Genomic DNA, 23,146 nt, shown 5'->3' with positions numbered 1-23,146 from the left:
AGGAGCAGGAAAAAACAGTAGAGGACAAAGAGGAAGGAGTTCTGTGACAGAAAAGTATAAACACATTACAGAATTGAACTCAACCGTGTGCACACAAAAGCACAAATACACACAGCCAACACTGTGAAAACTTAATAGAAAATGTCTTCTCTCTCTCTCTCTTCCTTTCTCTCTCTCTCACACACACACACACACCCATCCATTGTCTTCCTTTGTCTGCTTGTCTGGGTCATGCTCTCCTCAGGTGCAGAACTTAGCCACTGTGAACAAAGAGGAAATCAATCACTGTTCACCAATCAGCTAAGCTCTGTGCCTGGCTGGAGAGAAGATACAAAACCTGTCTGTTGGACATGTACACACACACACACACACACACACACACACACACACACACACACACACTTACAAAACACTCACATCAAGACCCTCTGGCTCATCATCCTTTTTTTTTTTTCCTGCACTTTCAAATCATCAAGTTCTCAAACACAATCACACACTCTTGGATAATCATGTCTTCTTTAGTTTGAAGTTTCTGTGGGACGAATGAGAGAGAGAAGGGGTGTGTGTGAAGTTGGGGCTTGTGTGTGTGTGTGTGTGTGTGTGTGTGTGGGAGGGGTTGTGGTTGCCATGGCAGCCGGCTGGGTCAGGACTGTGTGGTAATCCCTGGCAATGTGATTTTTATCATAAGTCACAAATCAGCACGCCAGGAACCCTCACAGTCCAGACATGAAAGAACAAGATCTTCTGCCTTTTTTTCCCCTCTAACTACATCCTCAACTCCCGCGCTAATCTACAACGCCCAGAAATGAGAAATCTCTAACTTTCTTTGTTTTTTTCTTCCTTCTCCTTCTCCCTTATGTCTGCCATCAGAGCGCGGCCTTGAAAGGCCAAACCTGTAGATCCTCACTCCCTCTCACACTATATCATTGGTTACCCCTCTCCTCCTCTCCCATTCGTCACGCTCGGCTAACCCGGCGATATGCCCCTCATTAAGCGGATCAAGAGGGATTCCAGAGGCATGTACCGGGGAAGAAAAGAACGAGGGAGTAAGCAGGGAGGGAAAAAAAAAAAAAAAGGACGAGGAGAGACCACCCTTCTCCTTTTAAAGGGCTGTGCTTTTAGGTTTAACAACTCAGAGCAGGGAGTGTGCCTTGACAGACATGTTGTTTTCTGTTTAAACCCTCTCAGCCTAATCCCACTGTTGTGTGTCTATGTGTGTGAGGGTGCAGAAGGGTACAGAGAGGGCTGTTCTACTTAAGAAAAGACTAGAGGGGAACACAAACTGAGCAGTAAAACATGAATCCATCTCCCCACAGTGCAATATGAAAAAGCATTGAAGAGGTTGTTCCATCCATCATTTTAATTGGGGAGAGATCTGGACCTGAGCTCTGTTGACCAGCATGATCCATTGATGTTTACAGAGGCTTGTTTGGTTCAGTCCAATGGGAAGCAATAGTAAAAGTTAGGGTATTAATCTCTGAGTGCTTCTTTTCTTCTTCTATTCTTTTTTTTAACGTGTCTTTGCTGCTCCATTTCATTCCTCCTGTTCTTGTGGCGAGAATCCACGGGGAGGTGTGCTGAGGAAGTGAAGGATGATGACAAAAGATCTGCCGGCACAGACAGATAGGCGCTACATATGTGTGTGCTGTATGTGTAAGAGTGAGTGTGTGTGTCTGTGTGTCAGAGAGATTTATCAGGACTGAGCCAGATGCCGAGCACTTGTCTAGAAAGCCTTTCACATCCTGTGCAAATGCATAAAGCTGTCTGTGTGTGTGTGTGTGTGTCTGTAGATAAAAGCTGGTCTTGTAGTGGCTTGGTCACGGCCTCAAAAAGGATTTAGTGCCGTAAGTCACTCAGGTTGATGTGGACAAGTATTTAGCAGCACCTCTTGACGGAGCCTGTGTTGACCAAGGTCACAGGCGCCTTGTTTGACCTTACACTCGCTTAATCGACTGTCTGCTAGATACTAACAGGCTCATTTCAGAAGTCTGTGCCGAATTAAAAGGTTGGGCATGTGTTTCTCCACATCGATCAGCGTCAGAATTGGGATCTTATGGCAGCTGTGGGGTTGTTGGCCTATGTTGCCAGGGACATGCCAACATTAATTGACTATTTTTAAAAGTTATTAATTATTTAAGTCATCTGTAAAGCAGAAATGCCAGACATTTACTTGTTTCAGAATCTCAAATGTGAGGATTTCTTTTTTCATTACATGGAGCTTTTATTTACAATTTCTTGACATTTGACAACTGATTAAGTGATGGAAAAAAACACAGCCACACAGGTCTAATCAAGCAGATTAGGTTTTTGTTTTGTTTTTGAGTGTTAAAGAAATATATGACAAATGTTTTTTTTTTTTCCCTTAACTTTTATTGTTGCATATTTTGAAAGCAATATTTTATGATCCGAGTTTTCAGGTGCTTTAAAAAAAACAATAATAAATGGGTTTCCGTGCTCCCTAGTGGTCTAAGGAATATACCCTGTAATCAGCACCCCTAATTAGATTCTTGTTTGGGAATTCTTTCCACCTGTTGCCAACAGAAAGAAAATCAGTTCTTCAAAATAAGAGAAATAAATGTATTTCAGTTAAAAGTGATTGAAATCAGAGTAATGTTTCAATACTATAGCTATTGTATTTGATCAATAGTTTAGTACTGTGTTGTTTAAAAGCTATGAGGAATAGTTTTGTTGAATTGTTGAGCCAAGATCCATATAATTGCCCACTCTCATTATGCAGAGGTTAGAGTAAGTAATAGCAGGACTGTTATGAAAAGACCAGCAGCTTCAAAGAGACATGCCTCCCTACTGCTCTCTCTTCCTCCCTTTTCTTTCTGTCTAAACCATAAATTTCTCTCTTCCCTTCATTTACTGTGAGACTAATAAACCCCCCCACTGTTCTGAATTGTTGAAAAGCTCAGTGGTTGATAGATGTGGGTATGCATGTACACACACATAGAGGAGGAATTTCAGGGTCAACAGTATCAAAATCGCTCCACGTTGAGTAGTAGAGGCTGTCCCAAACCCCTCAGAAAACACTCGCTGACCCTTTCTCTCTCTTTTTCTCTCTTCCCTCTCTCGTTTGTTTGAGGAACACATTCCCAAATTCCTTCTCTGACAAACACATCCTGATGGCGCTGCTGTGAAACCACGGAAAAGGCCCTATTCTGAGTCCACAAACACACACACACACACACACTCACACACACACACACTCAATGGTCTCAGAGAGGAATGTGAAGTATAGGTCGCCGAATAACTCAAGTGTGGACTGGAATCAGGATCAATCCAACACAAAGCTTTCTTTTCAGCATAATTTCAGGCTAAAAGGTTAGATATGAGATAAGAATATTATCTTGAATGTGCACAAATACTATAAAATATTAAATGATTAGATGATGCACAATATTTGAGAAATTCTGTCTGTTATATATCTGAAACCCATCTAAGCTTTGTCATACTGATATGTCTGTGGTTGTTTTCTCCACGGATGGTTCACCAGCCAATTAAAAGGCATTTGGTTTCAAAGAGAACTGAAGGAACTGAAAACCCTGTGGGAGATCATATTTCATAAACCTACACAAACATATTTTCAGATTTTAGATTCGGCTCGTTAGTAGACCTGTTAATGTCATTTCTGCCCATATTCAGTGTCATTAAGAGCAAGTACAATTACGATGAAACTAGAGCTTCTCAGAGAAAGCAGTAATCTTAGTTTAACTGTAAGAACTCCAGCAGGGAATGACAAACAAAATGGCATAACACTCAGCATGGTCGACACAGTGAAAGGAAAAACAGAGAATGAGAATTCACCTCCAATGTCATAGGACCATCTCCTCCACCACTCTGCGTGCCGATTGGTCCATTTCTTCCCGGACCAATGAGAGACAGTGGCAGGCCAGAGCCTGCTGCTCAGGGTCCTCCTGGACCATCAGCTCCCCGTACAGATAAACACCCATGGCCTGGAACACAATGAATTGGTTTATTTTTCTTGTTATGTAAAGGCTTTTTCCAGATTGAATTGGTGTTTTAAAGGTGTCAGAAGTGTGTATATCATACAAGACAAATGTTCAACAGTTGCGTGTATTTACTTGGTCATGAACCAGAAAGTGTTCCACGTCTCTGTAAGCCTGACTGTACGCATGTTTGACCACCAGCTCACACCAGCGATGTCTGACCTGGAACCCAAAACAGAGGGGAAAAAACTATTAATGGAAACAGAAACACAAGTATGAGTTTTATTAGTTTCTGAAAATCCCAGATTTAAGAGACAAAATGGGCCGAAATGGCAGCACAGTAGTGTTAACGTAGACCAACGCAGAACCAAGAAATCAAAGAAAGGAGGATTAAGGAAATGGGCCTTAAATCTGACTAAAATCCCACAATTTCCTACTTCAAATTTAGGGTTACAAACTTATTATTAAAATAATTGCGCTTGCCTCATTTGTCTTTGGTAACATGGTATGTCTGTTACTGTGTTACTGGCACAGCTGATAAGATCAGACAACATTAAAGCTGTACCAACCTGTGTACACCCTGGGTACAGACAACATGAACTTAGAGGGTTAAATTACTCTTAAACACAGGTTTATAATCTCTTAAATCTAGTAATAGTTTTTTAAATTGACATTCTGGAAGACATTTGTATGTTTTTGGCCAAAGCTCTCACATATAAATGTGAAGAAGTCTCCCTCGGTGCCAGTAACAGAAGAGCATCGGCTCATCTGACGAGCTGGACAAAGCTGGAAGCTGCTTTACTGACAATGAATAGATTCATCCAGAATCAGAGGATTAACAGAAGTGAACTTTGTTTAACAAAAGGAAACCATCTCAATCTAAAGTTCACGTTTCAAAGTTTTATTAATTCTGCGACCACATGCGCATGTGTGTGTTAGTGTGCGTGCGCGTACACGTGTGTTTTTACTGTATGTGTGCATGCGTGTGAAAGCTAATGCCTGGCCTTTCTCCCAGAGGATCAATAGGAGCTCTGTTGCCGCGGTTACAGGAGAGATCAGAGACTGGCTCTGTCCCTGCCTCAGCCATCATCCTTCATCATCTGCTATGAGCGTGCGTGTGTGTGTGTGTGTGTGTGTGTGTGCACAGGCGTGGATATCCTGTGCATGTGTCTATGGATGCACTCTTGTGGAGGAGACAGACGGAAGAGGATGATAGAAGAGACAGAATGGCGATAAAAAATCAAGATGAAAAATCTTTTAAAGCGCTGTCACTACTTTAAAGCCCGACAGTTTCCCTTGGCTGGTTTTTTCGTGGGTATTTCAATCTCCGCCATAACGATCTCCACACACTCAGTATAATAAACTAGTCCTTTGGAGGGTACAGTGACCAAGCGTGGGATTTTTCGTGATTGATTCAATTCCAGCGGCTCAAGCTTTGGGCATTTCTACAGCACATGTACAGATATTAATTTTGAGGTAATATTCTACCAAGGAGCCGAATGGATGTACCTGAGTGCTGAGTGAATGTGTGCGCACTCATAATAGGAGTTTTTGCTTTGTTTGTTTGTGCACTCTGTTTATGCAGAGTGAGAATGGAGACTGAGCATTGCTCCATTTACAGCAGCCACATTTATATCCTCACATTACCTCTGCAACCTATTAAATAAACATGAGTTTAATTGGCCTCTGAAGGCTTTTCAAGTTCCTCTTTCATCAACATTTTAAATCCTGTCTTTTTTTTAATATATATTCTCTGTTTGCTTTTTGTCATGTCTGCTTTGGGATTTTTGCAGCCTTCAGGAGCAAAGGGTATAAGTTAAGTGTAACATGCTCCTCTGTCGTCTGCCCACATGGGGACAAGTATTGTGTGTGTGTGTGTGTGTGTGTGTCTGTGTGCATGAATGCGGGAGTGTGTACAGTATGTGTACCCTTTGGTGTCAGCCCTGCCCTTCTGGCCTGTGTAGCCCCGGCAGCTGTTCCCTACGCTGGGTTACATTCCTGGGGAGAGCCCTGGGGCAGAGCAGCTGCCTGGTGCACCTTTCCTTACCCCCTTTTTTACTCTGTTTCCTCTCACTGGGCCCCTCTCTCTGACAGCACATGCAATAGCACAATGACATTCCAAACCCTTCTTCACCCTCCACCACCACCACCACCACCACTGATTCTGACGCATACACAAACGCTACAACCGATACGAACATAATCCGTGTTGTGCTCGCACCGACTGTGACAAACAAAAGTACACATCTCAGAATCTAATAAGACAGACATGCAACAGCGTGTATGGAGTGAAGATGCAAATGCAGTGTTATAACAGTTAAAACTAACTGCAATATAAAGTGAAAAACAACATTAACTGTTTTTTGCGATTTATTTGGTGTCAACAATCTCAGAAAGAAATGAAAAGTTATCATTATAATTCCCTAAACTCTAAGCTGACATCTTCAAATGTCTTGTTTTGTCCAAAGATAGTCAATTTGCTAGCGCCTAAAACAATAAAATAACCAAATCCTCATGATTAAGTAGCTGGCAGTAGGAAATGTTTGGCATTTTTGCTTGAAAAAGTTACTTAAAATGTTTCTCATTCCAGTCTGTGAAGCCCACTGAGACCGTCGTTGTGATAAAAGGCTATCCAAATAAACTTGGGTTGACTTTTTTTTTTTTAGTTCCTTCTTAAACACGCCTTTCCTCTTTCTGTTGTCTCCTCTTTTCCGCTCCACATGTTGTGGCTGGTGGAACCAGAATTGATGTGGTCCACTGAGGTCTCCAGTCACTTTAAGAGTAACCCTAACCTGGGCAGACACAAACAACGTGTCTTGTGTGCTTGACCGACAGATGGCCTTCGACACACGCAAGCGCGCATGTACGCTCTCGCGAAATCAGAAATGCACTCAGGAGACTACACGCAAACACACACAGACACACACACAGCACTTCACATCACATGAGGCTCATATGAAAGGAATACGAAAAGTCACGCACCCTCCCTCATACATGCAAACACATGCTCCGGCTCACAGAAGCACTCACACACGTATTCATGGTCACTCACACCGCTCACAAAGCAGTCCCGCTGCACGCACACTGGTGGTCAGCCACATATTTCCTTTCACTATCGTGCACAAGCTCACGCAGATCACACACTTGAGCTTGCTGCCTTCTTTATCACACAGCGCATCACTATAAACTCTCTACTGCCTGGAGTGAGACGTGCACACAAACCGCCGTGCATCTATCACCAGATAAGATGTACTAATGAGAAAGTATCATACAAAATGGATGAATAGAGAATAGCAAGTCAGGAAAGTTTGTCATTCATCTGGTATGAATTCATCATCGGAAGAGATTTTTACTGTATGCAGCTACGACTGATAATACACTTCTAATTCAGAGTGAGCAATCTGTGATGTGTTTTGTTGTATCACGATGCATTCTGAGTCAACACCTTACTAACCATTCTTCAGAAGCCATGAGAGTCATTCCTATTATCCAATATTCATCCACTCTGAAAAGCTCTCGTTCTCTATGGAGGTAAACAGCGAGGAGTTACAGGGGCTGAACTGCACTCAGTCTTTCTTCCATGTATTTATCCAAGGCATTTAAAGAGATCAATCATCAATCTTCTGAAGAAGATGCAGGTAGCGGATGAAGAAAAGCTGAGTGCGGAGATGAATATAATCAGACCAGGATACAGAAAGAGGGGGGAATAAATGGCCACATTTATTAACCTGAATGAGATTACTAACATTAGGACAGGACCATTGCCTTTAGACAGGTGTGTGTATGTTTGTGTATCAGAGAAAGAATGTGTGCGTTTCCATGCATGACTATGTGCATAATGGAGCTGCGTATTTTTAGCCAACACTCAACATTTCCTGGAAATTGCGGATGAGAATCTGTTTTCATCTGCCAGGAAGTAAACCTAAATCTGGATCCGAGGCCAAACCCAAAGTGGCTTCAGCTTGTGACCTTGAAGTTAATCACTAAAATTAAACGGTAACATCAAGTGGGTAAAGCCATACTGCAAAAAAGGCTTTTCTGTTGATGCAACTTTAAATGTCTGGATTCAGTACAATAACTGCTCAATTGGCTTCATACGTCTGAGCCACATTATATACATTACTGCCCTAACAAAACAGCTCATATAGTTGGCGTTATAGTAGGAACTTGTAAAAAACTAAATATTTATCAAATTTTTCTTTTCAAGACGAGCCATGTGTTAACGATGGAAGTTAGCGTGGACAGTTTATAGCCTCTGCTGCAGCTGTGTTTTCACACATGCTCCTGTTCTGCTCGGTACAGTAAAGACCCTTTTCAGCTACCAACATGCAGAGCACAAACACAGGCAAGAAAGCACACACACACACACACACACTCACTCACTCACTCACAAACATTGTTAATAGTACCATTAAGGAACTTTGTGCAGTACTAAAACATAAAGCAAATACTTGTGGGATTTAGTCAGTAATGGTGGCTGTAAAGGAGAGAGCTGCTATTACGGGAGAATTTACTACACATTACAAAGTGGTGTGCCCTGGGATGGAAAGGGAGAGTAAACTTTCTACTTTTTATTATTAGAGGGGATTATGGACCTTGGATGCATATGCTCACTTGTCTGAGCATGTGTGCGAGGGTGAATATTTGCATGTGTGTTTTGTGTGGTCTTACCTCAGCGTCTTGATCCTGGAGGTTGTAACTTCTTGGCAGAGCGTGCATGGTTCCCACGCTTAGCTCGTCTTCCTCGAGCAGAAGCTCCAAAAGCATGACAAGCTGCTCCGCCGTCACCTGAGGAGACAAAATAATTCATGAAATTAATAACGTTGACTATTACGAGCTCCCTCATAAAATACTTATTTCAGACGTATTATTGGATATTATGAAAACTCCCATCCTCCTTACACCGCCAGCTTCAAACTACTGAACTAGCAAAATAATAAACACATTGCAGGCTCTGGGTTCTGTTCACAAAACACGTTTATATGTTATTTTCTAAAAGTTTCATTTCTTTTCAGTGTTGGGAAGTGCTTGATGAAAAAAAACACATCAATATAAGTCATGTAATTAATGCAGCCTTTCAAACGGAGGAAACGATCGCACAATAAAACAGCTGAAATGGCAATTAAATAAATATGGTAAACCAAGTGAATCCTGTGCGACTGGGAAATATTACAAAATATGCAAAAAAGGACAAGAGATGAAGGGAAAATATTAGGATACAAATCAAGGACACAGAGAGAAGTGAAACAAAACGATGAAGTTATTTTTTTGATATTGTCGTATTGCCGAGAAACAAAGAGAGCAGCACTGTTTGGGGACACACACTGCCAGAAAAAGATCTTTTAGAACATTTATCCTTTGTGGTGAAATCCCTGATTGCAGTGATGACAGAGCCTTAAAACTGAGAAAAGAAGAAAGGAAATAGGAAATGCCTCACTATTGCTTCTTAATAGCCATGTACTGATTGTGCTATCCCGGGGTAAACCTAAAGGAAACAAGCTATTTCATTCTACAGTAATGACTAACATCTTCAGGGATGGTGAAAACTCAGCAGTGTATTGAGACGATTATTCTGAGGATGGATGTGGGCAGCGATATGAGAGAGCGACTTCCTCCTCTGGAGAGGGCTGTGCCCAGTCTTGCCTGCCTCTCTCGTGTATATGCCCAGCACTCCCAGCCACACTTTCTCCCTGGTCCCAGTCTGGGACACAATTAATGCCCGACAGCCCCGCAGAGACTGATGTGAAAATAGGTATGAAGTGTGTGCGTGTGACTGAGTGAAGAGAGAGCAAGCAGGGGAAAAAAGTGACAAAGAAGAGGTTGTAGACAGACAACTCTTCTCTTCAGGTGAACACATCCAGCAAAGTAGAGTAAATAGCTGTTTTTGTGCAATGTACATTTTGTTAAGAGCCTCTCAATTTAAAGCTATTTTTGGTAAACAGCCTCCTTAGCACAGCTGGGAAATATCTGACTTAGTATTTCAGCAGGTAACTGTTGGAGCTGAGGGAATAACACCCAGGCTCTAGCTGGCAAATGGTCAAATCAAACACTACTACCACTGCTGCTGCTACACACACACACACACGCACACACACGCACTGATGATCATCTAACTCCATGGAAAATCTGATATCCAGTCTTCACTTCACCCTCTATCGACTCTCCCCTTTCTCCGTCCCTCCTCCCTCCATTTTGTGAAGGCTGAGTGTTTTCTGAAGTGGTGTCTCCATCTCTAAAGGGTCTCTTTGGGGCCCACCCATGATCCTTCTTACACTCCTACCCTTTGAAAAGTGAGGAGTCCACAGCAATAAAACTCTGCTATCTCTCTCTCTTTCTTTCTTTCTCTCCCTCTCTCACACACACACAACTACACACATCCATCTGTGCTGACAGTGAGATCCTGTTGTGCCTGTATGTACTTATGTTGCTATGGTGGTAATCAATATGTCTGCACCAGTGTCTCCAAAAACAAATTCCTGGTCAATGATGGTTCATTACAAACCAATTTATATTGTTATTATTATCCTGACACACACACACACTGTACACATATTTACAGACAGAAACAAGACACTCTGCCTCATCACATGTAATGTCTCCATGGTGATGTCACCAACGGCGACGAGCATCCACTCCAAGAAACTACTAAAAATCTGTCTTAAAAAATTGCTTGAAGACCATATTCTGAAAGCAGAGAGTCCCTAACCTACTTTTCTAGGCATGTGTGCTTTGCTGAGGGCACCTGCAACCTTGTGACACTTGTGTCAGGAGGAATTTGAATTTTAGCATTTTTGCACTTACTCATGATGGTGTCTCCTTTATGTACAAAAGCACCTGCTGATTGAATAAATGTAACATAAATCTATACAGAGGCGCTGAAAAACATAAATGTTATCACAAACGGGATTTGATATGATAGAAATCCTAAAGATCTTAAAGCAAAGTGTGATTACTTCTTCCATCACTGCCTACTATAAGTTCAGTGTTGTATTTCTGAATGCTTGACAACTGTTTTAAGGCAGATTTTAGGGAAATCTAACATCACATCTGTGTTTCAGGGTAGGTTGGGTATGACTGAGTGTGTATGTTTGTGTATGTGTTGGTGTGTGTGGGTGTGGGTGGGTGGGTGAGATAGGGAGAAGAGAGCAATTATGGGGGGAAAAGGTGAACTCCATGGGTGAGTACTCTCTTATTATTGGGTAGAGCCTGGAGAATGGCACACAAACACAAACAGCCAAAAACACACACACGCATGTCATGACCAGGTCATGGGTAACTCTAACAATAGCCCTTAATAGTACAGTGCTGAAAGCACTTTACCAGTGAAGGGCGAAATGTATCCCCCTCTATCTCAACGATTCATGTGAAAAGATCCCCTCACACACACACACACACACAAAATTTGACCACATGAAAGAGGCATTTCATTCCCATACTGTCCGTCAAAGCTGAGGAATGCTAATGGTGAAAAAGACAGAATACACAGTCTCTCTCTCTCTCTCTGACACACACACACACACACACACACACACGGACATATTATATAAAACAATGCACACACCAACACCACTTCCATACAAACCACTGACACGGGTCGCTTGCGCCAGGTCTATATTGAGTCGGCCTTGCAAGGACCTCTGGGAAATATGCTGCTGAAATGTCCCCGTCACACACTGACCTCTAAACCTCTACAGAACAATGATGCTCGCTCACACACACACACACACACACACACACACACACACACGAGTGCATGCATGCACAAATATAGACTGTTTGCTACAGAGACAGAGCTCAATGAGACAAACAGCTATAGTAAACACAGGATATGATGTCCACCACAAACTATAAATACATGAATGTATATCTAGCTGCTGTGTGTGCACTGCTGTACATGGTATTCCAACAGGATTGGTACAGTTGGAGAAAATGAACGAGAGTAATGGAGAGGAAGAGTCAAAAGGAGGCTACATTTTTTCGTGTGTGTCAGTGCACGTGTGTGGGTGTATGGGACTACAGGACTAAGCAAAATTAGTCATGCTACTGCTGCTGCATAACATGTTCCTACAGCACAAAATGAATTGAAGCTCTTTAGCCTTTTAGACAGAGTGTGTGCACACGTACAAACACATGAGCACAGACCATCAGCAGAGGCTTCGTATTTCTACCCTTTGCATCGAGCTGTATGAGTTAAGAGCTGCAAATAAATAGTTTTTGATGCATCTGCACTTAGATTTCTGAGATAGTCTAAACATCCTTTTCTGTCCCTTTCCAATAATCCATCACTTGTTCAGTATTTCCATGGCAACGGCACTGAGTACCAGTCTGCGCTCTGTACAGTAGATAGAAGAGCGAGCCCATGTCCTTTTGAAGGAATCTTTATGCATTGGCAAGATTGATCCTAAATATTTTCTCCATCAATTCCTCTCATATCCTCTGAGCTAAGAGGGTCATGATCTACAAACCTTTTATTCTCCTGCTGCCGTAAGAGGTCACTTGCCATTTACCGTCACATGGAACCTCATATAACCTCTGCTAACAGAAACATTCCCCTACGTTTCTGCTTCTGCTCACACTGATTTCAGGGGGGGGAAATGCTTTGCTTTTCTTTTACTCTTAGCTCTGGGTCATTTTCAGTACTTTTCTCACTGGACTGCTGGCAGAGCATTAAAACTTAAGTCCTCAAACTCCTTCGGGTTGCTTGCATGATAATCAGAGAAGTTTAGCTCATTATAAGAGTCTGGTGATAAGAAATAAAATGACAAAATCAAATGACAAATATGTGGATATGAAGAAAACAGGTGGAGCAAGAGAGACAAAAAACAAAAAAGGAACCAAGGGGATGTGTCAAAAAAACGATTGGACTAACTGACCATAAAATCTGTATAATGACTCCAAAGAACATAAGAGAGCCTCTCTCTATGCCCTTGGCACCATTGAAAGGAATACAGAGGTGTTGCTAATGCTTTCTTTGCCTCCCTTACCTCCCTTCTCTCACTCTCAACCTCTGTACCACAGGGGAGAGTGTGCTGCTTGGTCAGTCACACTGCATTATAGTGGTTGGAGACATTGAATAACTGTGACATTATAAAACCAAACTGTGAGCGGCCATTGAATCGTGTGTGTGCATGTGTGTGTGTGTGATGCCATTCAGCCGCTCGGCTGCCTTTTATTCCCGTCTGACCGCAGGCTCGTAAAAACACATTCTGGCACCAGCAGCTAAAGGCCTCGGCCCACGCCTCAGGTACTAAGGTTTCACTCATTCTTTCCCTCAAATCCCTCCCTTTCTCTCTCCCTCTCCCTCTGTCTCCATAAGTGTCTGCTTCCCATCTCCATACCGACTCTTTTTCACTGGACCAAACTGTGTGTCTGGCTCCTGCAATTACAAGCCCCTCCTTGCTTCCTTTATCTCTCTCAGTCCGTCTTTATTTTACACTTGATTTAAGGGCCCGAGCATTCATCTGCTCAAACTGCAGCAGCAGGCTCGGGTCTTGAGGAGAAACAGTACACCAGGCAGCTGTTAAGATTCTCTTAACAGCCATGACAGCATAAATAGCATCACAAATACTTACACTTTTAATTAGCCTGTAACTGCTCTATACAGCTGCACAGAATTAAAATGCACAACAAAACGGGGCAGATGGTTGGGAATAATATAGTAGGCAAGAGGCAAAAAAATTGAAAACCAAGGGATGTAAAGAAACTGTTGGTAGCATTGGGAATATTAAATGTTGGCAAGTAGCCATTCAGTTCTCTGAAATCCCTGCAGCATCTCTACCAGTTTTACATACTGCACATACTTCTCAAGTCATAAATTACTGAGCCTGTCAAACCAATGAATGAAGCCTAAGTGTAACAGATAATGTCTAGATCTACGTTGCAGAATGAGTCTCACTACCTTTCTCAGAAAGAAACTGATGACTTTATGTAATCATCATATACATGGCCACATGTTAGCAGGAAGCCCCTCTCATGCAGTAGTCTCTGCTTGCAGAAGTATGTGTGGGAGAAAGAAACAGCAGTAACGAAAATAAAACCTATAAATATGATAAGTGGCTAAAGGAATGGAAATTCATACACTGTAGGGATATGATACTGCAATCTTGTGGCTTCACAAGGTCTAAAAAGACATTATAAAAAGGTCTGCTGACATCATAGGTTTTAACCAATTTTCGGGCAATGGCTTGGAGCACACGTACACACAAATACACACACAGGAGATGTTGAAAGGTTATCTTTGAGTCACATGTTACCCTTTCAACTTGTGAAATGGAGCTGTCTTCTGTGCTGTAATCTACTCAAATTATGTCACACCTGCTGCTGCTGCAGCACAGTGATGATCTCACAGATAGTGCCGGTCACAGACTGATGACCTCTGCGATGACCTACAGCTGTGACTGTCTATCTGCAATCTAATCATTAATAGCATTCATTCGTTGTTTTTTCGATTTGAAAAGTGCTTTAATCAACAGCCACAGCATCTACAGAGAGCAGGATGAGGGTGTATATTAGTGCGTTTGTGTGCGGATCTGGCTGCCGCAATCACTCGTGAATCTAATCAGGAAGCAAAACATATAGAAAGCTTTCAAGAGAGACACAATGAGACAAGAGAAAGACAGTGAAAAGAGAAAGAGACAGAACGCTTTTGAAGTTTTGACCTTGCAATCATGATGACTGTCGGGATCAATTGTCTCATCAATGCGTCTTCTGACACAAGCAAAGTGTCAGGGATGTTTACCAGCAAGAGTATGACTATTACGGGAAAGAAACATTCACAGCACGTACAATACTTTGCCAATCAACAGAGCCCATTTGGAAAACAAACAAGTCTGTGTGCCTCATTTATGCTGTGTGCTGGATACATTTTTAACACGCAGTAGTTTATATGCACAGGAGTGTATTCTTCCTTTCTGTGACCATCCATGTTTGTGTAAATGCTTGTATTTTTTAATGTGTGTTTGATTAGCTGCTGGTCGTTAGGATGGGTAGCCCCCAGTAGCTGCTGCCACCCCCCTCCCCAGTCTTCATTCCCGGGCTTCAAGTTCACAGTCTCAGGCCAATCAAAAAGCAGCGTGGGGTCACAGCAGGGCTGCGAGTCAGGGGTTAAGCTGAAAAAGCACACACAGTGGGCCACGGGGTGGAGAACGACTACTCACTCTGAGGGGGAATCGACCAGGCAAACATAATCACACGCACAGTGAAACACATGTACACAAAGTTGGGGCGTTTGTTCTGTAAAATTCTATGTTCCTGCAATTTGGCATTGATCGTGACAGCAATTAACATGTTTTCTCTCCTACTCATCACCGTTCTGACTCATTCACACATACACACACCTACAAAACAGGGGAAGTTTAATTAATCTCTGGCACTCTATGCTTTGACGCAAGTCACAAATCTAACAAATCTCCAGTGGATGCCTCCCTCGCCTCCCTCTTACCATTCCTCCTCCTCCCACAATCCGTTGTTCCATTCCCGATGGAGACACAAACAACTCCTCAAACACATGCACATTTCAGATAAGCCTCTTTTTTTATCTTTTCACCTTTTTCATCCCAATTTTGGAAAACACAATTTCCCTGTAGGACAGTACTTGTCACTTGTTGTGCTAGTGTGTTTCTGCTCTGTTGTTCCTAACTGTGTCTCCAGCAGCGCCTTTTTCTTCTGCCACCTTCACTGAAAGGGTATAACAAGCCCAATTAGATCCAACTACCGTCCATGCAGGCGCCCTAACCAACCAGTAGGAGTCACTACTGGGGACTGAACCCAGGTCTCAGCGGTGGCTCGCGAGTGTTTTGCCCCTGCACCACCCGTATGCCTTTGAAAGAGAGAGGCCTTTGAAACAGAACTGGAACAAAAGGACTGCTGTTTGTGTGTGAGAGAGAAAAATCTGTAGCATTTGTACTACAGTGACACATCCAAACAGCTGGACATCAGCTTAGACAAAGAGAGAGGTGAGGAAAGAGCAATGGTGGAGAAAAGAGGCATACAATATGTTTGGGTGTAACCATATATTGGCAAACTGAGAGATAGATTCTCTCCTTGTAAAGACAAGGTCTGGAGATGTTCAATACTGTTCTTTTCATCAACAAATTTCACACAAAAAAAACTAGCAATGCACTGATGCTACTGACAAATACTTTCTGAGTATCCAAATGCTGATATAGCTTATACAACACGTCTGTGCCTTAGAGCTTCATTGTTGTTCAAAAACTACAACATGAGCTAGAACTGTTGCACTGGATGTTCCTTTCTTATGATGAACATGGGCAATGTAGATTATTTTAGGTCAATCCCACATACATCCATGATGTTGTTGGAAAATGGAGCATCAAATCAGTGACTAAAACTTGTGTCTTTTTAAGTAAACGTATATATTTTGAACCTGTCCTTTAAGATTTCTGTTTTGAATTAAACAAGACCAAGTGAGGCTTGGGACTGAGCGCCACAGAATGGCTGGGAAAGTCTGAAAATATTGAGAGAAGGACTAACGCATTGTTGGTTTTGGTCTTTTCTTGGGATTTGTGGAAAATAACAAAAATATAAAATATCACCAGGTTGCAAATATATTGTGCAAGCGGAGAATTGTTTTCTTTAAATATACACATTCATTGTGACTGAGTGTTATGAAAATTGAACTGACTTCAGTTTAAAGCAACATACAGAGGTATCTGTTCTTGTTGTTGGTATTATCGTTGTTCCATATTTCACTGGAGTTTCAGTTTTGTGTCTATGTCCTGCTTTGGTGGATTTTTCTTCCTCCCAAGAACAACATTCTGAGGAAAATACTGACATCTTAATCCAAAATAATCAGCATATTGGAACTCTGTTAAACCCTGATGCTCAACACCAACACACACGCACACACACAGTACATTCAGTTATCTCACAGATGACTGTCCACTCTCTGAACACATAAGGTACGGAAGTATAAAATGTGACTAAGACTGAAAATAGCAAAGCACCCAGGTTTAATTTCCTCATGTCATTTGTTCTGCCCTGATCCTGGGAGGGTGAGAGCAGCCTAGGGGTCGTGGTTAAATATTATCTCCAGAGGGTGAAAAGAAAAAACAACAGTGGCTACCAGCCACACTGCCATTTCCTTTAAGAGGTTGTCGATAAATATCAATAGTGGTGTGTGCTGTTCTTGATTATAATAATTACTAAGGTTAACAGGGCACAGAGACACGCAGATAGACACAAACACACCAATGTAGTGAAAGGTCAAAAAACCCTTGTAAGCTCATGCAGTTGTGCAAATGTTGGCAAATTTTTTAGGTTTCTGAAAGTCAGCTCACATACTAAAGGCAAAAATGACACTGAAGGTTAAAGAGACTGAAGACGCACGCACACACACGTGCACACACACAGGCAGCTAGGATTTGTCCATTCAAGATGGATTTACCTGGATGACAACAGTAATAGGGGTAAAACACAAACATGCACTGGTGATGACCTCCACCATAGAGCGATAACATCTACTGCTGTTGAAAGATACACTGAGAGAGAGAGAGAGAGGTAGCGAGCCAGAGTGGGAGGACGAAAGATGGGATGGCTCTGGGAAGCCGAGTAAAATACGAAGAGGGAGTTGGCAGCAAGAAAGCAGAGAGAGGCTAACATCGCCAGAGCCATCAAAAGAAAGGTCATGTTCAGGAAGAGACTCAGAGTGCGTCTTTCTGTATGTGTGTGAGCTGTGCTAATGTGTTGGAAACACAGACGGGCATCGTTGTTTGTTGGTCTTTGTGTCTTTATGTGTGTGTGTGTGTGTGTGTTGTCTCCTGGGTGAACCCCGGGCTGGCTGGGTTTAAGCAGTCTGAGCTGACAGAGGTATGTGGGATGGACTAAGCCCAGATATCTGTTGCACAGACAGACGTGCACACACAGCTGTGGAGTCACGCACTGCAACAGACGGCCACACACACACACACACACACACAGAGGAAGAAAAAAGGTAGATATGAGAGAATGACAGAGGACACCATGGAAACAAGAGAGAGATGGAGTAAGAGAGAACATCACACCTAGAAAAACAGATGGAAAGAAATTCAAAACTTGTTGCTTACTTTGCATTGAAACCATTTCACATTAAAGGACCACATCCAGATTAGCAACACATGATATCCCAGACTGGGGAGCGTGGAGCAGAAGCTGTTACCTGTAGTATGACTGTTGGCAACAACTGAACAGCTTCTATGTGTCTTTATAACGGTCTTAATATTACACCAGACTTTTGAAAGGATGAAGACAGTAGCTCTGTGTTGTCATCCCCTGGCAGTGTCAGTTACAATATTCACAGCTTCACTATTGCAATACAACATTTTAAGTCAGTTTGCCTCTATTTTACACTACTTTATTTCTTATAACAGGATGCTAATAAGCTCAAAAGAAATCTTTTTAATGCCTCTATTTTGGGTCAACAGAACTTTTCTTGAGCTGAAACAAATTAACGGATCACTGGAATCTACAGAAAATTAATTGCCAACTATTTTGATAATCAATTTTTCATGAAAGCCATTTTTGCAGCAAAAACATTCCCTTGTTTCAGCTTCTCAGTCCTTAATATTTGCTGATTATCTTTGTCTTAATTGATAATCAATTGAGCTCATTTGGATTTTTGGCTGATCGTTGGGCAAAATTAGGAAATTTAGGGTTTTCGATTAATAGAGAATGTAATCTGCATTTTAATCATGATAAATAATAAAAACTATTCTTAGATGCAGCCCAAGGGATTTCAATCTGATAAACACATATTTTTTTTTTTTAAGGACTCTGTCCAGAGTATTTGTCTATTTGAGTTCTTTGGGCAACAAGCTACTTAAATAAAATAATGGCTAGGCCGTAGATTTGTCTCTGCTCTTCAGGAATTTAGGATACATTTAAAAGTAGCATAGATAAAAGGAGAAACAGTGCTGCATTTGGATCAAATTGGAGGAGTAAACATGTGACCTCAACAAATGAGGGGAGGGCATCATAAACCAGACAGCCCCTGTGAAGCCCCAGTTATCTTACACACTTATTGGTTTCATGTGCAGGGATTTCTATAATTTTCAGGGTCTATGGGCCTAGTAGCACACAGCTGACATTACTTTGCGTGCTTGCGTGTGTGTATCTGTGTGTGTTTCTGACAACGCTAATTGCATCAGGGCTGTCTGAGAGCGCTGTCAGCTCCCAGTCATTACCAGGGAAGACAGATGTTTTAGAACTCAGCGCGCCACATTCATACATGCACAGACAGACACAACATTACGTACTGCACCTATGAAAGCTATGAGGTGACGCCTAAATCAGGTTTTTATGTGAAAAGCATTGATTCATTTCCCACCACTAAAAAGCTAGCTCCATTTTACAGCCCTGCCCGATATTGAATATGACTCTACACTGAATATATAAAGTGTCACTAGGTTTAACACCATGACCTCCATGCTACAATGCGTTTTTATAGCATAGCATTCTGCTGAATGTCTAAATTTGTATTTGAATTGACTCCAAAATGAACAATGTGTATTTGTGTGAGTAACAAAGTGCTGTGTTTTGTACATATTGTGGCAGCCATATTCAGCAGGCTGTGTTCTCTCTCTCTCTCTCTCTCTGTGTCCCTGATGTGTTTTCCATGTGTGCTGGAAAGACAAACACAGCTGCACTTTAATGACACTCAAATGCTTCTGGGATTCTGAATGCATGTGTGTGTGTGTGTGTGTGTGTGTGTGTGTGTGTGTATGGGTCTTTGTGTAAGGGTGGTGTGTGTTCTTTTTTTACCACTTTTAAAGCCTGTTGAAGCTACTCCCGGTCTGTACAGCTACCCCTCACTTTATCCCAAGAACTACCTTCTGCCACACTTTTCGTGTGTGTGCGTGTCTGTCTGTGTGACAACGTGCATGGGTGCGTTCCTCAGAGAGTCATGAAGTCCAAAGTGGTATTTCTGAGCAGCGACGTTGCCATTAAATGGTCTGTCGGCATTGTCAACCCTGACTGGTGATCTCTTTACACCCCCCTCTCTTTCTGTATACCACCCATTCACAAACACATATACATATACACACAGCATACACACACGCAGACAGCAGGGAGTCCCTGGACGAGATGAGACAAGCTGTGAGCTTCAAATGACCCCGAAAACAGAACTGCTGCTGAGTGATAAATGAGACAAATATATGCTGGCACTCTCTCCTTCTCACTTTCTTTCTGTCTTGCTCTCCCTCATTAACACAACACAAATGAAGCCATCTCCTCTCTCTCCTCTCTCTCCTCTCCTCCCATCTCTACACATAAATCTTCCCTCTCTACCACTTCCGCTGCTGATACATTTTGAATTATCTCTTCCTTTTTCTCCAGCTTTTTTACACGTATCAAAACGGAAAATATTTTTCACTCTCCATCAGCAAAGATGTCAGTGCAACACTCGAGTAATTGAATGTAAAACGGCCTTATTGTCTATTATTTCTAAGATCTTGTAATAGGATTAAAATGGGCCTGAAAGAACTACAGCATCATGACACATCAGTCAGGCAAGAACACAGTTCTGTCTGTCATGTACATGTTTATAGACATCGTGTGGATTTTACTTTCAGTCAGTTTATGCAGTTATATCCTGTCATAGTACGGCATAAGTTTTACAGGTTAAACTCTGGAGTCATATATTGTGGAAGCACTACCAGTTACCACTGCAATAAAGCATGTGGACACACGGCTGTGTGTATGTTCTGTAAAAGGTAATGTGCAGATTTATAGCTTATTACATCAGCTTTGTCACAAAACAAGAAGGCACAGACACGTAAGTGGACTGAAAAGTTTCATTGGTAGCTAATGTTGCCGCAACATCTTATTGATGCGAAGTCACTATGAGAGAGGGGTGAATCAAACAGCAGTTGTTTGCCACACTGATCCCATAATTCCCACACAATCTGTTCTTCCTGGTCAGCACTTTTCACAACAGTTACTGCAGAAAATGACAAAGCCAGTAAGATACTTTTATTGATCTGTTGTTTTACTCCAGTGCTGTTGTCTCTTTAGATGTCCTGGCCCCCCTCTCTTTCTCCCCCGATTCTCACTTGCTCCTTCCCCACCTCCTGCTCTCTGTCCAAGCTCAGTTTAGTCTTAACAGACCTTTCATCTAGTGTACTCAAAGGAATGCACCAATACATTCTCTGTAGCTACAGTACACCATGTGTGTGCTTTGGTGTGCTTTGGTGTCCCTGTTGTCCATCAATCTATTAATGTCTGTGTCATGTAAGAGTACGACTCTCTGCTGCGGTCTTTCCTTTCACCTCTGCACGACAATTTTTTCAAACATGGGTCCAATTATTAGCACCAAGGGACAGTAAAATCAATCCATCTCTCCATTCATCTTTCATCTGCCTTTCCATCCAATCCTCTATCTATTCATTCTTTTATTTTGGCTACTTTTTACGGAGTGGTCGCACCAGGAAGTGGCACAGCTAAACTCATGAGCATATCAGAATATGTGCTTCTGTAGTATTGAATGGTGTACAGAGCAGATTACTACTACTACTACTACAACTACTACTTTTTTCTAACTGAAAACTGAAAAATGAACTTCCTCTTGGCACTTTATGAAATGAAATGGTCCAAGGGGATAGAAACTGTCAATTGCTAGCTGTCAATTAGCAAGCTTGGTCGCTACTGGAACAATACATTCATACAGGTTATTCAAAAGACATAGTATCAGTGCCTCCTATAAACTTCTCACCCTATTCCCAAGGGAGAGTCCACACTCTGTTAGGGGAAGCCTCTTGTGTCTACAATCATCAAGCTCAGGATTGTGGGTGTGCATTGAAAAGTAGATTCTTTTCCCTCTTTCATCTTTTACAATATGTGTTTGGCCGCCATTATTGCTTAAATCCACCTGTTTATCTGGCAGTCAATTATTTGTGAACAACACCTCACTATGAGTCTCTATCACTGTCTCTAGGATGGATTCTTTAGCTCTGTATGTGTTGCCATATGTGCACAGATTTTGAGTTTTGCTTTCATTTACAGACAATTAAGGATTCATGGCTTACAGTAGTGGACTCAGTCTGAGCAGCCCTTAGCTGATCCCCAGTTGGTCTGATAATGGAGAAACACACACACACACACACACACACACACACACACACACCAACTATTTCCCATCCTGATGTGATGAAGTCTGGCCGGAAACAGCCATTTCCCTGAATGTTCCCATCTCTCCTCCGGCATACTCCCTCATCCCTGATTCATTGCCAATAAATCACAGAGAGAGAGAAACAGAAAGAGAGAGACAGCACAAGTAAGAAAAAGTGTAAGAGAGAAAGGAGGGGAGACGGAAGGGGAGACGGCAGTATAAACCTGGAGACAGTGCACTGGAGATGAGAGAACAGAGATGATGGAAAACCAGATGTGTGATGTGTCCTCGTCAGCACTGCTCAGGGGTGTTCGCATCGCCAAATATGGCTGAGTGTACTTTGAAACAGTCACGTCTTATCGAAGAAAACAACAACAGAGATGTCATAAAAACACCATTCGGAAACGGATATGCTTTATTTCATGGTTACTGGTCAAACTCTAAACAAACAAGGAGAGAGGAAGTAGATCGCAAGAGAAAAATGGACAAGACTGTTGGGTGATGATTTACAAATCAGCACAGACTGAAACAATTTCCACAGAGCTCTCATGCCCTTTTTCCTGTCCTCTACTTACAGAAGCCTATTATGGCGTAATGCACGGTACGCCACCTGCAAACCCCACCCAAGTGAAGAGGCCTTTTGATCGTGCCCTCCCTGCTGTTTCCCCTCCCACGGGGACTCTAGTTACCACTACTTCCTCCCCTGTCAAACCGTCAACATCGCACCTGAGCACAACACAAGAGATTTTCAAACACCACTTGATTCCTGTCCACTTCTATGAGGGTTTACATGATCTCCTAAAATAGAAATTGGTATCTGCGTCCTTGTGGCATAACTGCACTGCTACATGTGAGTTATTTTAATTTGGAGGCCTTTAGTTTGATGGAAGTTAAACATTAGCATAAGTGGAAACATTCTGACAAAGCAGACTGATGAGATGAAAGTTATGAAAAGATGCCCACAGTCTTTGGGGACTCTGGTGTTCCCTGTTCGAGTCCAGCCAGAGAACATTGTTTCATGTTGTTCCCCATCTATCTCCACCCTAATTTCTTTTCATCTCTCTACTACTGGCTCAACATGTCTGATGGC

General features: G+C 42.2%; 1 protein-coding gene across 1 annotated transcript in view; it reads right to left on the bottom strand.

The window, feature by feature from the left end:
• Positions 1-23,146, bottom strand: part of aopep (aminopeptidase O (putative)) — a 67,979-nt gene that overhangs the window by 4,312 nt on the left and 40,521 nt on the right. The window contains exons 14-16 of the mRNA XM_070833793.1: positions 8,625-8,741; positions 4,089-4,175; positions 3,811-3,959 (exon numbers count right to left, since the gene is read on the bottom strand). Of these exons, the coding sequence (XP_070689894.1) occupies positions 3,819-3,959; positions 4,089-4,175; positions 8,625-8,741 (345 nt within the window). The 3' untranslated portion in view covers positions 3,811-3,818. The remainder of the gene's footprint in view (positions 1-3,810; positions 3,960-4,088; positions 4,176-8,624; positions 8,742-23,146) is intronic.

This window comes from Pempheris klunzingeri, chromosome 7 (genome assembly GCF_042242105.1).
Source record: "Pempheris klunzingeri isolate RE-2024b chromosome 7, fPemKlu1.hap1, whole genome shotgun sequence".
Taxonomy (NCBI): Eukaryota; Metazoa; Chordata; class Actinopteri; order Acropomatiformes; family Pempheridae; genus Pempheris; species Pempheris klunzingeri.
This window is presented reverse-complemented; position numbering and strand designations above follow the sequence as displayed.